Source organism: Ictidomys tridecemlineatus, chromosome 2 (genome assembly GCF_052094955.1).
Source record: "Ictidomys tridecemlineatus isolate mIctTri1 chromosome 2, mIctTri1.hap1, whole genome shotgun sequence".
Classification (NCBI taxonomy): Eukaryota; Metazoa; Chordata; class Mammalia; order Rodentia; family Sciuridae; genus Ictidomys; species Ictidomys tridecemlineatus.
This window is the reverse complement of record NC_135478.1, coordinates 197,149,715-197,166,682: the sequence shown is the minus strand read 5'-3', so window position 1 is coordinate 197,166,682 and position 16,968 is coordinate 197,149,715. Positions and strand designations below refer to the sequence as shown.

The following is a 16,968-nucleotide window of genomic DNA, read 5'->3' as shown; positions in this document are numbered from 1 at the left end:
CTTACTTCCTAACATTTGAACCTTGTATCTAAAAGCACTCACAATCTACACAAAAAAGAGCTTTGGCTTCTTCTACAGTGCTAGTCACTCCTCCTTGCTTTGAGAGACTACCAGGATGGTCCTATCATTAACAGGTGGGATCTGAAAAGATTCCTGCTAACCCTTCTGGGCAGAAATACCTGAAGGATAATTAATCCTAATGCATTTGGTGATAATAGCAAGTAACAGCTTTCCAAATCTACCTTCCCCTATCTCTAACCTCTTCTCTTTGACCTAAACCTTGCAGGCAATTTATTCAAAGAGTAGAGGGGTCACTTGGTTGACAATTCAATGGTTAAGTACCATTTGCTACTCTCCTAAAAACACACTTCAATGTTTCCCTTTAGATAAGCCCCATATCTTTCCACCATCCCAAAGTCATACTGGCATTTGACTTGGTGGTTGTCGACCCCAGACTTCTTCATTCAGTCTCCCTCCAATCCCAGCACTCTGTCTGTATTTTTGTAGTAGCAATACTTTATTTTCACCCAGACCCCAGAAAAAAAAAAAAAGAAGAAGAAGCTTTGTAACTTATGTTACAAATACTCTAGATAAGACTAAAATATTTATTTTATTCTTTAGGTAGGTTTCTAGCAGCCCAAACTCAAGATACTTGGTAGAAGCAATAGAACTCTGCAAATTTCAATATATTTAACTGATTTAGGAAAAAAAAATATTTAACTTATAACTTATTAACAAAATTAACAAGCAGCAAATTTGTTTAAACAAAATAAGGTATTTCTTACTTCATTTAAGGGAAAACCCAGGCCAATATTGCTATAGTATAATGTAGTATTCCCATGATGTATAAGATATTGATTTGACTTCCAAAAACATTTGAACTGCTCCCCTCTTCTCACTCCCACTAGCGTGAAACTCCATTCTTACCTTTTCTCTTCCCCATTTCATCTTCAAGTACCTAGAAAAATGATGACCATGTATATAGGCCCTTAATAAATCTGTGAAAGGAATTTTATGAATAATAAAAAGCTCTGCAAATGAGAAGTCTATTAAGAAAATTCCTATAAGCAAACAACAAGGCAAAAGCTATTGTTCAGATGTAAAAATAGCCAAAGGGTGGCTAGAATATAAATCCCTACCAATGTCGATAGAATATATAAAGAAGTCTCTAAAAACACCAAGAAAAATCAGAACTAAATGCTTAAACCTTAACTAAAATATGCCTCAAAACCAAACAAAACAAAATTAAAAAAAAAAAAAAAACCCAAACAGCTCTTAAAATACTCTTAGGAGACACTTGGGAAATTTAAATATGAACTGGATATTAGATTATATTACTAATTCTTGGGTTTAATAATTGTATTGACGTTAGGTGGAAGAATGTGTGTATTCTTGGGTGACAAATGCTTAAACAGAGAGAGGGAAAGTGTCTTCCTATTTGTAACATACTCTCAAATTATTCAGCCAAATAATGAATATATTCATGTGTTTAAGAGATAAAGCAAATAAATATTAAGAATTATTTAATCAAGATGCTCATTGTTCTTTTTTATGTTTGAAACTTTTTCAAGATAAAAAGTTGGGGAATTGATAAAAAATAACTTATAAATTGTATGTAAATTACTTGTGAAACATTAGCTAAATAATCTTGTATTAGAAGATTCTTGTCAAATTCAGCTTCCTAGGATCCAAATTTCCATCCCCTCACCCACTCTTACCCTGAGAATAAACTTCACTGGATTAGAAAGTTGTTCCAATTTTAGTACTGCTAAAAGTCTTAATGTACTTGACTGCATCCAGCCCACCCACATCTCTGCCCTTTGATTCTAATTAAGTATGCAACTACAGTAATACTTAGTGGCAGTATTATGTAAACACTGTAAGTATAGTCATCTCCAAACTACTAAATTCCATACCTTCCTTAAAAACCTCAACTGCTGCTGCCCTTAGAATATTCCTACTTCTTAGCATGGCTATGAAGTGCTGCTCCATGGTCCTGTCCACCTTCCCAACCCTACCTTCCCTACCTCCCCCTAATACTCACTCACTACGATCCCAGGGCTGCTTCCTACCACAGGGCTATTCCACGTGCAATCTCCCTCTAAAGAGAGTGATCTTCCCAACCTTGCTTGTCCATCAGGTCTCAGTTCAAGTGCTACTTCAAGAGCCCTTTTCTGACCACCATCCTGGATGCGGGTGTCCCATATTCATCACCTGTGTATGTATTCTTTCAGAAAACCTATTATATGAACAAATTTTTTCCTGTTCCCTAATATTTCTTCAGTCAAAATGGGGGGCATTACAAACAGCTGGTCAGCCATCACCAACTAGTAAAACCCCAAGCAGCAGCTGGTTTTATCCACTGACATTCTCAAAACGAAATGCACCTGGACCCCTATGTACAACCTCTACAGCAAAAACACTGAACAGAAAAGCAGTCATGAGTGCCAAAAAGGACCCAAATACTGAATTTTTTTTTCTTTTTTTTTTTCCAAATACTGAATTTGACAAGAACTTCCAATCTAGGATTATTTGGCTAGAGTTTCATATAAAATTCGTATTCAATTTGCAAGTTATTTTTGCTTACCTCCTTTCCCAACTTTGAATTTTGAAAAAATTTTAAATATGCAGACCAAAGTAATGAGCACCTACATTAAATCAACTGTTAATATTTGCCCATATTTGCATAATATCTCGTACACAAATGCACACAGTCATTATTTAGATGAATTACAGAGAATATGTTGTAGATATTATGATACTTTCCCTCTATACATTCCATAATAAGCTCCACTTAAATGCAATCTTACCCCTCTTCTTTACCACTGTAACTCCAGTATCTAATACAGAAAACAGCACAGGCACAATTAATATTAAAAATTTTAATAGAAAAAAATTCTAAGAGTTGAATTATTATTATTATTATTATTTTTGGTGACCAAGAAAATTCACCTCTTTGTATATCAGTGTCTTGTATACTTGTATGACTAGAGCAAATGTAAAAAGTAAAAAAGCATTATACAAAATATGTTAAAACACCTGACTAGTTTTGAGGTTTTTGCTTACCGCCTTGTGGTTGTAGATTTCACCATTGTAACAGAGCCACAAATAAGGGTATTTCTTCAGTCGAATTGGCTGCATTCCAAACAGTGGATCAACCACCGCCAACCGGTGAAATCCAAAGCAGCAGTTGGTATATCCATTGACGTTCTCAAAACGAAATGCATCTGGACCCCTGTGCGCAATCTTCATAGCACTCAGACACTGAACGGAAAGGCAGTCATCACTGCCAAAGAGGGCCCAAATGCCACACATGGTGCAATGAAGCTATAAACTTTCTATGAAGAGAAAAGCAGACCAATCAAATATTCAACATCCAATCCAAGTCTGATTAATCCTCCATTCTAGAAACCTACATTAACCACTTCAAAGGGTGAAACATAAACCATCTTATCTACAGTAATTTTCCATTACATTGGTAAACACACAGAAGTAGAAGATTTGATTTACTTAGAAGTATGCAAAAAGGATGGATGACCTTTGCACCTAACCAGCTACAGCAGCTTTTTCTTTTGCACCCAGGCAAAATCTACATCTCTTCCCACCTTATGATTTGGTGGTCAACTACAGCTGGCAGCATCCAGGTAAAATTCAGTCTTTGCAGCCTAGGTTTCCTCCCAAGATATAGACATGCATAAAGGCTGCTTCCAGCCGAGCCAAACTTTTTCCACTCCAGGAAAGCCCTCAACAATACAGGAAACTTCCTCTTGGGTGTCCTAGACAATTAAATGCCCTCTAACTATACTAACTGTAGGAAGAATATGGCAAGTATAATAGAGATGGTATATGCTAAGTATAATATTAAGATACAGTTCTTGCAAGATTTTCGTATCTTCTAGCTTACCTCTAAGTAATTTATTCAAATGTGATTGAAGAATCAGAAAAAGAAAGCAATATAATCTGATATTAAATATTCTAACAAAACATTCTTCGTTGACACAAGGTACAAAATCTTCACTATCAAAATGTCCTAGATGACAAAAATGTTCTCAAATATTTTGGTGTCTAGGCTACACTGGTCAGTAAGAAAGCAAAGTATATAGCAACATCCCTGGGGAAAAAAATTAAAAAACACTTGGCACATTCTTATAACCCAGAAAGTAAATAATCCTTAAAAATGTTAATTCAATTTCCAATTTCAAATTATCAATTATGAAATAAAAGGCTACTTCATTTGGACTGCCAGCTCAGTTATTTTAATTGAATATCTGTAACTTGAAAAAATAACTACTTTTATATTTTTTAAAAATGCAAATCTGCAGCAAATGTCCAGATAATTTGGGACAAGCACACTATATACTATAACATATATTCAAATTACATCATTCACTTTGAGCAATCCTTTGAGGACATTTAAAATGAAACAAAGCTTTAGTTGCCCTTTAAGACCTGATCAAAATAATGGAAAATGGTACCAACTTAAGCAGTTTGGAAATGAAGTAGCACAAGTACTATGCAGTCCCTTGCATGCACTTGGCCAAACAGCCTAAAATGAAAGAATTACCAATTTAGTGAAAGATTCACTACCACTTAAGATAACTACTGATAAACAATCTATGAAGGTTACAAATAGGGTAGGAAAGTGCTTTGAAAATCAAGTGTGATCATCAGAAGCATTTACTTTAAACTTCTTAATGCTAACTAGTGAATTCCAGTATTAAGCCCTTAACAGGGAAACACACCCTAACCACTAAATTAAAGGGAAAAGAGGAACAAAATTTTGTGAAGCATACTTATTTCTCTAGAAGTAAAAAAAAAATATTAAAACCATAACCTATTTTTTTATAGTTACTGGAATCACTCTTATAAGTCAGCAAAGGTCATCTTATTTGCTATATTTATTCCTTACTGCTTTTGTCTGTTCCCAGTCATTTTCCATATTACCTTCTAAACTTACACAGCTGTGCTATGCAATAGCCATATGAGCCACATACGTGGCCCCATTAAAAAGTACAAAAGGTGGAATTTAAAACATTTAACACAATATACTCCAAACAATATCAACATATAATTGATTTCAACATGAAATCAATATGAAAAAAAAATGATGAGATATTTTACATTACTTTTCCTACTAAATTCGTCAAAATCTGGTGTATTTCACATGTACAGCACATCTCCAATTCAGACCAGCCAGCAGTTTAAATGTTCAAAATACAAGATAACATGACAGCTACTAAATTAGCCACTTCAGTGTATTTAGTTTCTGTGCTTACCAATTACTTAAACTTCCTCAGATCGCTTAGTTTTTACTTATGATCTCAGTAACCAACTAAGGGACAGGTGCAAGACCCACCTTACTTGTAATGTTATCAATGAAAAAATAGTTTTTCAGTGCTTCCAAATTATTACTCAAGCACCCAGAGAAATGAAGAAATAATGTAGGCCATGGGCTGAGAAGAAAACTCCCTTTATTTAAAAGAGTAACATTAATCTGAAGCCAGCCCTGAAGAACAGCTGTCCATTCAGTACAGGCATGTAGTTCTTTTGCTTTTTTCGGTACTTAGCCTCCTATTTCCCTAAACAGCTCTTTTCTTGGCAGGGTTTGTTCAGCAAGTCACTTGTTGTGCCTGGCTGGTCTACAGTCCAGGGGTGGGACATGGGGTGGGAAAGGGGTGGGGGAGGAGTAGACACACACGTACAGGCTTCCAGGCGATGACTGCCAAGCCAGAGCCCTCCCCTCCTGAACCCGGACTACACTGCATCGCCCCCCTACACCCGACGGCGCACCGGCCTCGTGCACGCTCCCGCAGGTCCGCAGCAGGGCCCTGGGACTGCTACAATTTCACAGGATTCAACGCCATATGGTTAAAAATAATAACATTTACTGAGGCCAAACTTTGGCTGCCGCTACCTTCTCTCTCAAGCAGCCTGGCCCCGGGTCGCCATTCAGTCAAACCCTCAGGACCGGGACGGAGGTCCTCCCTGACCAACCTGGGGCCAGGTGCGCAACAATCGCAGGCTTCAGCCCCGCCCTCGGTCCTCTGCCGGCGCTGCAGCATCCGCCTGGCGCTAGGGAGCCGCATGTGACGGGTGCCAGGCTGCTACACATCAACCTCGCCCTCCCGGGCACACGAAGGGCGCTGCGCTAAGCGGCCCCGGCTTACCTAGTAGTGAATGGGTCCGACGGGCAGAGGGAAGGAGTCCAAGGTTGTGAAGTGCTTGGGGGACCGTCGGCCTCTTCTCGGCTTACAGCCGCCTGGCTCCTGTAATGCGTGCGGGAAGTTTCATCATTCCGGCGAGGACCAATCAGCGCGCAGGGGCGTGGCCTCCGGTGCGGGCCTGCAGACGCGGAGGGCGGGGCCCAAGGCGGGGCGGAGGGCGGGGCCCAAGGCGGGGCGGAGTGGGCGGAGTGCTAGGGAGCGAGGAGGAGCGACTGTGCTTCCGTTTCCTTGAGGTGTTGGGTTACCTGTTAAAGGATCGCTTCAGAGGTCTGGCTAAGTGCCATCCTGGTACCTAGGACTACCTGACCGTCTGGCAATTAGAAGGCCTTCGGTACTTGGTTTGTTCCTAGGGAAATCATCACCGATTTGGAATGCAGTGTCCCCACTGAAGCAGATCTCCTCATACCTTTAATTTAAAGTCTTGAGTTCTCCTTTTCTAAGAGACAGTCTGATAGATACATGTAGATATGTAAGCATTTGCTAAAATAATAACCAGAAATGGGGAGAAGAATAGCTCAAAGGATGGCTTTTGTGTTCTTCTGCCTACCTCCAGGCAGCATTAAATTTGCCTTCCTGTAGATATATATCACAGTATATTTGTATTTTGTGATGGGTCGTGGTTGTATTCCCGCTCAACCAGCTTGCGACCTTCCTGGTTGTGTTGATGTCTTCACCTTTTGAGTACTCAGAGCTCAGCAAATACCGCTAAGTGGCTCCTAGAGATATATTTGATTCAATTATATTCCTTATTATACTTGGCTTTTGACACATTTCACTTTAAGAAAAGGTTGAATTCCTGCCTGAATTTGACAACTACTTGAGTGACTATTAGTATATCCTATGAGCTCGTTAGGTTTCCATCTTTTATCTGATCTGTAGAATTATCCCCCAGTGCTTGGGATATTAAACACAGAGCCTTGTGCATACTAGCCTATCTCTCCATCTTTAAAATAATGAAATTAAAACCTGAAAGACATCCTTCAAGCCCTGAAATTCTAAGTCATGAAGTGATAAGAGCTCATGAGAGCCATGGTACTGAGGGAGGGAAGTTAATTCATTGTCATCCTACACTACCAATCTAATATTTTAAAGTAAAAATAACATTACAATGTGGAAATTTTTGCATTAGGGTCAATTAGAAGTAAATTATTCAAATTCATGTACCTGCACTTGTAGACACAGAATGTGAAACCAGGTCCTCCTATTTTCATCTCAATGTGCCTATGGAGAAAAATGATTAGAATAACTGGGTTGTCCTAGAGATTCTGATAAAGGAGTAAGGGGCTGGCATAAATTTTGTTATTTTTACTAAACATGAATATTTTCATTTATAATTAAATGTATTTTCTTTTCCAGATTTTATTTCAATTTTCATATTGGAGTGTTACCCTGTTACCCTTAAATTAAATATTTTTTCTATTCATAATCTGCACAGAGAATTTGGGAGAGGAACTTTCCATTTTAAAAACACTAGGACTAGCACTGCCTTAAAATTCATCATTTGGTAAAACAAATGATGAACTATTAACATAGATTGTGTACATTATTTGTTTTGTAGAACTCTAGATTTTATGGAACTAGGAACTAATTACTCTTCCTACAAAACATCTATTTAGTCCCAAATAAAAGAAGACTTAGCCTGGGGTGAGGCATAGATAAGAAAACACTGACAGAGCTGGGGGCAGGGTGAAGGGACACAGAAACAGAAAAAATAGTCTGATATGAAAGATTAAAAATTTATACGTAAGAACCAGTAATTAGAATCAGAGTAATTGTTGCTTTAAAGGACTTAAGAACAGAGCACCATGAACACAGAGAACAATTAAGTATGGTTTAGAGTAAAGCTCACAGAGCAGATGATTTTGGAGCAGAAACTGTTATAATAACATTAACTGCCATTTATCAAGGACCTCCTAAGTGCAGTGCATTTCAGTATAAGTTATCTGTATGCTACATCAACCATGGAAAATAATAATTACTCTTCTCTTTTAACAATTAAGGATGTGATAAGTGGTTCAATAAGGTTATTAAAATACCAATACCAAAAAGCTACTAAATGGCTGAGCCAAGTGTTTCAAACCTAATGTGGTGACTCCAGAGTGCTCATGTCTCCCCAGGAAGCTGCACAACAAGCTCAGCAGGTAAAGAGCCCTTCCAAGAAATGTCAGTGAGACATGAAAAGTCTTGATTTGTCCCTGAGGACAGCTGGAGCCAGTATATAGAACAAATGGGAAGGGCCCATGAAGAAGAGATTCCCTCATAAAAGAACAAGAAAACTTAAATGCAACAGGGCTGAGGGGAAGCTGCAGGAAATGGGAAGAATGCATTTGGAAGAAAAAAAAAGCTTGTTAAATCACTAACCATTGAGTTGGTGTGGGATAAGTAAGTTGGAGTATATTATAGTTTGGATACGAGGTGGCCCCATGTGTGAGAAATTGCAGGAGTGTTTAGAGGCTGTAAATTCCTACTAGCCTCATTGAAACACATTAATGAAAGACTAGAATATTGAGGTCTGGTACCAGATATGTTTAGTATGTTACCAAATATAATCTTTCATTGTCAAGCTTTACCTGAATCCCTTTCTTGGAATCTAATAAAAGACCATAAAGAATTCTTTTTAGTCTAATTAGGCTATTAAGAACGAATTCAAAGTGGAGTAAATTAAATTCTATGCATGTATGATTATGTCAAAACGAACTCAACTATTATGTACAACTATCATGTACCAATAAAAGCAAAAAGTGAATATTAATGAAGAACAAATTTTGAAATAACCCTACATTCAATATTTCTTTACTTATCAAGTTAAAATTGAACCTTTTAAGTTTGTGCATATATCCAAATTAGATTAAATGTTCCTCAGGTGAATAAGCACACTAAAAAAAAAAAAAAAAGAACAAATTCATCTTGATACTGTTTTGAAAAGACCCTTGTGTCAGTATCCCTACCTTCACCATTTCCACTCTCTCATTCCTATGTTCCCAAAGTTTTTTATGGAAAATTAGTAAGTGTTAATTTCAAGATCCACAGCCAAAGAACAAACCTAGATGAGAATATTAGTTAAAATGAGAGTTTTTACATGAAATTATTGTTGGTGTATAGTTTTGAATAAGAGTGGTTTTTGACATAAAAAATTGAGAAGATTTACATGACAATAGTTATATGTTTAGTTACCCATTGAGAAAAATAAGTAGTAATTTATTTTTAGTTGCTAAAGTACTTAAACTTTAGCAAAGATTTTGAAACTAATTTTCTTTCCTTTAGCAAAAGAGGTATCTATGTATATATTGAAATATAAGCCTTTGCATATGTTCCTGATGTCTCTGACTAAAAAGGAAGGTAAGACCATTTATAGAGTGATATTCTACGGAGAATGAAGATGCTTCTGTAGTGACAAGGGCCATGAGAGATTTTTATGTGAAGTGGAAGGATCAGATTGACTTTCTCCAAAGCTAATCCTGATACCTGTGAGGCAGATCAACTGTGGTAAAGAGCCAGGCAGCAAGATGTCAGCTAGGAAGCAGAGGAAAATGTCACCTGTACTGCCATGTAGAGGCACCTCTCCAGTGACTCGGAGACCAACAAATTTAAGGATGCGGGACTAAGAATAATCCAAACTGTATAACCAATGTGATTCTGCAACTGTACAATCAGAAAAATGAGAAATTATACCCCATTTGATTCAAATATATGAAATGTCAAGATCATTGTACTGTCATGTGTAACTAATAAAAAAAAAGATTATATGAGAAATACCCCCTCCAAAAAAAAAAAGAATAATCCAAAATGTTCTAGACTTAAAGAATGAATTGAAGGAGACATCATGATAAGAAATAAGGAATATTAGAGGAGGAGGTATTGATATAGGGACATTTGGCTGGTATGGGAAGGGGACTGGAGTAAGAGGCAAGTAATGAGTTTAGTTTAACCTCCACTAAGGTGGAAATGCTAAGCTATATACATTAGGTAGTCGAATGTCCCCATCTAAAACTAAGGTTAACTGAGTTAGAGATTTAGAGGAGAATAAAATGCAGTCGTTATAACAACAGCTTTAAAGTCAAATAGACAATGGGTTCAAAGTTCTGCTATTTACTAACTTGTGGGATTAGGTGAGATTTGGAGCCTTATTGAGCATTAAATTTCCTTATTTGAAAGTGAAGTCAGGAATACTCAGAGGAGTGGTGTAGATTGAGTGAGACAAGGCAGATATAAAGGTAGCAAAGTGTCTGGCACACAGTCAATGCAGATGTCCTCATTTTTCTATAAGTTATTGAGCCATGAATAGCTTAGAAATTGAAGGCATGGGACTGGAGCTGATAACCCTGAAGTACACGGAGAGGAGAATCAAGACAGGGCCTCAGGGTTGCCAACTGCTGAGGGGCAGGCAGAGCAGGAACAGGCAAAATAAGCTGAGAAGGCACTGAGGGAGGGGAAAGGAGACTGAGGAGAGGGTGATGACCCGTAAACCAACTATAAGAGTAGCAACAATTAAGAGGGTGGATCAGAATCATCCCACTAAGCAGAGATAGTGGAAAAAATTAACCATTAGCACTGCCAGTGAGGATTTCTTTGTTGACCTAAATAGTAGTTTGAAGAAAATTAGGGTAGAGGCAGGACACAGAGATAGCATTCAGCGTTCCTGGAAGTCGGAAAGCTTAATTATTAAAAATAGATATAATTCTAAGAGAGAGAGAGAGAGAGAGAGATGTAATCTAGCTTAAAAACAGGAAGAGATTAATTAGTAGCATTAACAGATGTGAAGTAGCTCTCTCTAGGAATTTTCCCCTCAGTATGCGATCATGCTATTATTTTTCCCATCATAAAAACAACCACAATGACAACTACACTAAACCCTCTTGACTCTAGGATTCTACTCTTCCTCCATCTACTGTTCTAATTTTCCTTACCTTCACAGCAAAATTATTTTAATTCCAAATTCTAAATTCCTCATTTCCAGTTTTGCTTTATTCTCTCCTACACCACTCAAAAAGAGTTTTTTTTCCCACATTCTACCAACACTACTCTGGCCAGAGTCACCAGTGATGGTCCTATTGTAAGATCCAATGGCCAATCTCAGTCCTCACCTTAGTCAGCCTGACAGCAACATTCTACACAATTAAACACCCTCTCTTCCCTTTAAATGCTTGATTCATTTGAATTCCAGGAAACACATCATCTTGATTTTCTATTTTTTTTTTCAGCAGTCATTCTCTTTTGCTTATTCCTGAATATCATCTCGGTCTCTTAATATTGGAGAAATCTACAGCTTGGTCCTTGAGCCTCTCCTATATTTTTAAAAATCTATAAAACCCCTCCTATTTTTTAAATCTGTAATCTGAGTGATGAGCAACACTCAGTCAGCAATCAAATCAAGACTCATGACTTTAAAACAATATTACATGCTGATGACTCCACAATTTATATTTTAAGTCCAGACTTTCCAGAAATTCTAGACTACTACATCCATCTTCAATTCAGCATTTCCATTTGAAATCCTTTTTTCCAAAACTATAAAGTATTGAGATATATTTGGCTAGGTTAATGTTGGCTAATATTTTCAAGTATGTGGAGCCCTTTCCTAACATCAAATAATTAAGCTTGCACAAGGGCAGTTATAATTATCATCTGTCCCGACCAGCAGTACACATCAACGGCAGGACACATCAATGGCAGGACACATCAACCAACGTGGGCAGCGAACCTAGATGGGGTGGAATGAAGGGACAAGAGGCACCAAAGGTGACAGGAAGACAGGAGTCTGACCAAGCTGCAAACTTTTATTGTTCACACAGGGGTATTTATATATTGGGGATGGGGAAGCTCTCTAATCAGCAATTGCTGGATGTGGGTGGTGAAACTGCCAGCTGCAAGATGTCTGATGATCCTGATAACTGCAGGATGTTCCAGGGAGATAGGTAGCTGCAGGATGTCTCCCAGGGGGCTGTCAGGCTATTCTTTGAAGGAGAATTTCCTTCTAGTCCCTGACAGCATCCATTGACAGAAAAACTTATCATGAAGCAACCTACTATGACTTTGGTCACACTTTAAGTTTATGTTTCACTACTATTTCATATGCTTGAACACTTACTTTTATAGATGCCAACTACATTTATTTCAGTCTGTAGATGAGAGCAATATTTAGGACTCAAAAATTCCCTTTTACATAACTCCTAAACTCTCTCAGATATACGATCCACCAGTTGAAAAATATACAACTAGATTATATATGTATGTGTGTAAAATATACATACTTTACATATATACACATTTAACATATATATAGTTTTCTTGCACACACACACACACACCCCAAAATCTTTATGTGTTCGAGGTCGAGTTCACTCTATGAACTGTATATAACTTGATAACCTAGATAACTTGATTCCTGTTTTCATTTCTAGACATAACTTACAGAGATTTTCTGTTTACAAGTTATTTCAGAATGATGAAAACAAAAATCCTCCTGGTTAGCTCTTCAGGCTTGTCTTATGGTTTTCCTTGCATCTGCTCACATGCTAACTGCAGTTCAAAATGTTCAACAGCAAAAGATAAGACTCAAGAATGTCCAATATGCCATTAACTGCCGTGATCTTTTTTTTTAACTTTAATTTACCATCTTGACCATTTTTAATCTTTATTTTTATTTTTATGTGGTGCTGAAATCAAACCCAGTGCCTCATGCATGCCCGAGTGCGCTACCACTGTGAGCCACTTTCCCAGCCCTGCCATGATCTTTTTGCTTTGTGATATTTTAACCAGATATTCAACATTTCCCTGCCCCATTTTTCTTTGTGCAAAATAATAAAATAGCTATCTGAATAGTCCTCAAAAGACAAATCTTGGAAAAATTAAGATGATCCTTGCAGCAAGATTTAGGATGAATTTATAGTATGGAGACATTAAAAGAAAGAAGATCAGTTAGGAGGTGATAGTGGAAATGATATCTCTGGGGTAAATTCTTTAGGATTCAAAGCCAACTAAAGAGGGTAAGGGAGCAGAAGCATTCTAGGATGTCTCCAAAATGTCTTATATTTGCATGGATGGTGATATATTAATGATATGAGAAATATAAGAAGGGAAAATTTGGAGAAATGTGGGAATCAGTTTGTTCACATTAATGTCAAAGTTCCTGAGAGAAAACCTGGTGTTCTCATTAACTTTTGCACATCAATAACATGCATCAAAACCAGCTACCAAGATTTTTTTTTTCACTAAGAATTGGGAAATACAAAGTCTCCATTTTTTTGTTCTTTCAAGATTTTTTTTTTCACTAAGAATTGGGAAATACAAGTCTCCATTTTTTTGTTCTTTCTTTCTTTCTTTCTTTCTTTCTTTCTTTTTTTTTTTTTTTTTTACTGATTGTCTCTAAAGTGTCCCCACAGGTGTGAGGTCCCAGTCTCATGTTCAAAATACAAATCTGGGTTGGCAATATGTTTGTTAGCATACAATAAGATTGAGGCAACAATTATGCAGTCAGATATAAGATCAAATCTTAGTTTTTGTAAGCTGTGAATTGAGCAAATTGTACAACATTTTTTAGCTTTATGCAAAATGGGGATTGTAATAATACCTTTTTAAGATTATTATAAGAATTAAATATGATAAAACATACAAAGAAATAAACATAGTTTCTGGCATATAATAATTGTTCAAAAAGTGGCAGATTTTGAGCCAGGCACAGTTGCATATGCCTGTAATCCCTGCAGCTCCAGAGGCTGAAGCAGGAAGATCATGAGTTCAAAGCCAACCTCAGCAATGACAATGAGGTGCTAAACAACTCAATGAGACCCTGTCTCTAAATAAAATACAAAATAGGGTCTGGGATGTGGATCAGTGGTCAAGTGCCCCTGAGTTCTTTCCCTGGTACCCAACTCCCCCACCCCACCCTACCCCAAAAAAGTGGCAGATTTTGTTAGTCATCAACATAATGAGGGTGGAAACAATCATCCTGAAAGAGCAAGAGAGGTAGGAATTATAGGCCAGGCCTTAAAAATGCCAGTATAATAGGAGTAAAGAAAATGATTAAGCAAATCTTGAAAGTGTAGTCAGAGATGATAAAAATAATAATAATAAGGAATGGTGAGCTAGAAATGGAGGGAAGTGTTTTAATAGTCATATAGCATCAATATAAAAAGTGAGGAAATTTTACCACTGAGCTGAACAACAAATTTGGATAAAACTGTATTAGTCAGGGTCCTCTAGAGGCACAGAATCAACAGGAAGTATAACTATAAAAGATGACTTATTAGGTTGGCTTAGGCCACCAGAAGCTGGATAGTACACAATGGCCATCTGCAGGCTAGAGATCTGGAAGAACCAGTAGCTGTGCAGTCCAAGAGGCTGACGCCCCAGAACAACAGTGTTACCCTAGTGCTAGACCAAAGGCTTCTGGTGAATCACTGGCCGAGTTTGCTTTGGAAGAGTGAAGAAGTGAAAGTCTGATACGGGCAGCAGCAGTCAAGAACCTGTTCAAAAAAGAATCCAGCTTGCATCTGCTGCTGCTTACCTGTTCTTCCAACTTTTATTCCATCCAAGCCATTATCCTATTGGTCAGTGCTACCTACCCGCTTAGGGAGAGTCTCCATTTCTGTTGGCTATCTTACATGCCAATCATTCCTAGACACACCCACATAAACACACCCAATTCTATCAATCCCTATTTCTGAATCTAATCAAGTTGATGATTCAAATTGACCATTATACTGTTCAGCTTCTAGCTGTACTCTTAAGAATGTCATTTAAATTTGATTTTTTAAACAGTCCTGTGACCAGTCATCAGTTTCAATTGCTGTTTGATGGATGTCTGCCCTAAGGGCTATACTATCCTACTACCGAACTATTGTTGGATTTGTCTTGAATGACCCTTCCTGGAAGGTAGTGATCGGAATACCCAAAGGGACTTTATTTAGATAACGAGAAAAAGTTGAATTTGTATCCTTTATAAATTCAGAAAGGATTTATTTGCCCAGTCCATCACTAGATGTATTTGACGTCAAGAAAAATATCTCTGGAAGCAGTGGGAAGAATACAGAAGTGGGGACAGCTGAGCGGCAGACGACCAGTGAGGAGGTAGAAGATGATGAGGCTGTCATGGGGATGCCTGGACATTTCCAGGGGAAGCTCAGCAGGATGTGGTGCCAATTGAATCTGAGGGTAAGGGAAGGAAGAAGCCTTGGATAATCCCCCCATGTACCTGGGAGCAATTTATAGCCTCTGGGATCCATATTCACCCAAAGTTTGCTCTGTGAGATTAGACTGGAATTTTAAATATGTTTCCTTTGCCAGCTGGCACATTGTTAAGCTTTGTCAGTAAAGGGCACAGAGGAAAGGGGTTCATTTCCTGGTGCACTCCTGCTTGCGCATTTTTCCAGAGCCCTCCCCCTAACACTGGAAGCTCTTCCAGTTCTTGGCAGCTCTCAGTCACCCCTCAGGAGACCCCCTCAGATGGTTTTTAGTGGAATGCCTGCTCCAGTGAACAGCTTTCCTTGGCACCCTAGAAGACTAATTTCTGGCAAGTTCTGCAGGCTCAGCGACTCCTCTACCATCCTCTCCAATAAGGCCTGGATCCCAGTCCTGGAGGGGTAGGGTCCTTCTTTGTTCTCTTTCAGCCATGGGGTTGGTGGCTCCTTCTTTCATCTGCCATTTCTAGATTCTCTATACTTCACTTCCTTCTAACCTGGATCTTTTTACTTTTACCCTCTGTTATAGTAAGGCTTTTTTGTTTTTGTTTTTTTTTTTATAATAATTCTGATTACTGTGTCCTTTCTCTCCTGATTGGGTATAGACTAATATACCTGGTTTCTAAATTTGTAAGAATGATAATTATAAATAAATATGAAAAATAGAGGGAAAGGAGGAGGTCTGGAAAGAAAGTAGCTTGCTCTGTTTTGTACACATGTTAAACTAAGATTTATTCATTTATTTATGCATTTTGGTACCAGGGATTGAATCAGGGACACTTAACCAGTGAGCCACATCCCCAGCTATTATGGTTTGGTTGTGAGGTATCCCCCAAAGTTCATGTGTGAGACAATGCAAGAACATTAAGGGTTTGGATTATAAGAGCCTTATAATCCATTAATGTTTGGATTATAAGAACCTTAACTCAGTAAGTGAATTAATCCCTTGATAGGAATTAACTGGGTGCTAACTGAAGGCAGACAGGAAGTGGGCATTGGGGGGGGGCGTGCCTTTGGGTTTTATATTTTGTGTCTGGCAAGTGGCATCTCTGTTTTCTGATCATCATGTGAGCTGCTTCCCTCCACCATACTCTTCCACCATGATGCTCTGTCTCATCTAAAGCCCTGAAGAATGGAGCCAGCTGTCTTTGGACTGAGACTTCTGAAATCGTGAGCCCCCAAATTAACTTTTCCTCCTCTTCTGAAATTGCTAACTGAAACACCAACCCTTTTTAGTTTGTTTTGCAAGAGGGTCTCACTAAGTTGCCTAGGGCCTCACTAAATTATCCAGAGCCTCGATAAGTTGCTGAGGCTGGTGTTGAACTTGTGATCCTCCTGCCATAGCCTCCTCTGTTAATTGCATTTCTCTGTTAATCAGAACTTGTATTAATTGGGTTCCTAGGGTCAGTCAAAGAGCCCACATAAGAACTAAGGGGGTGAGGGAAGTCTGTCTCTCCTAAAATATTTTCTAGCACTTTTCCAGAATAGATATTTCCTAATTCCACTTTCAAAGATGTTTATTGAAATATAAACTGGATTAGAGCACAAATGTCTGCACTTTTTTT

At 38.1% G+C, this 16,968-nt stretch overlaps 1 protein-coding gene across 3 annotated transcripts in view; it reads right to left on the bottom strand.

Annotated features, from left to right (window-relative positions):
• The window catches only part of Asns (asparagine synthetase (glutamine-hydrolyzing)), a 183,679-nt gene that overhangs the window by 13,206 nt on the left and 153,505 nt on the right, over positions 1-16,968 (bottom strand). The window contains exons 3-5 of one of the 3 annotated variants that reach the window (XM_078040382.1): positions 7,389-7,445; positions 6,168-6,469; positions 3,067-3,338 (exon numbers count right to left, since the gene is read on the bottom strand). In XM_078040382.1, coding sequence (XP_077896508.1) covers positions 3,067-3,315 — 249 coding nt within the window. In that variant the 5' untranslated portion in view covers positions 3,316-3,338; positions 6,168-6,469; positions 7,389-7,445. Of the gene's footprint in view, positions 1-3,066; positions 3,339-5,914; positions 5,939-6,167; positions 6,510-7,388; positions 7,446-16,968 lie in introns of those variants that run through there. The other 2 variants (XM_005331786.5, XM_040291540.2) reach the window with 2 other exon arrangements.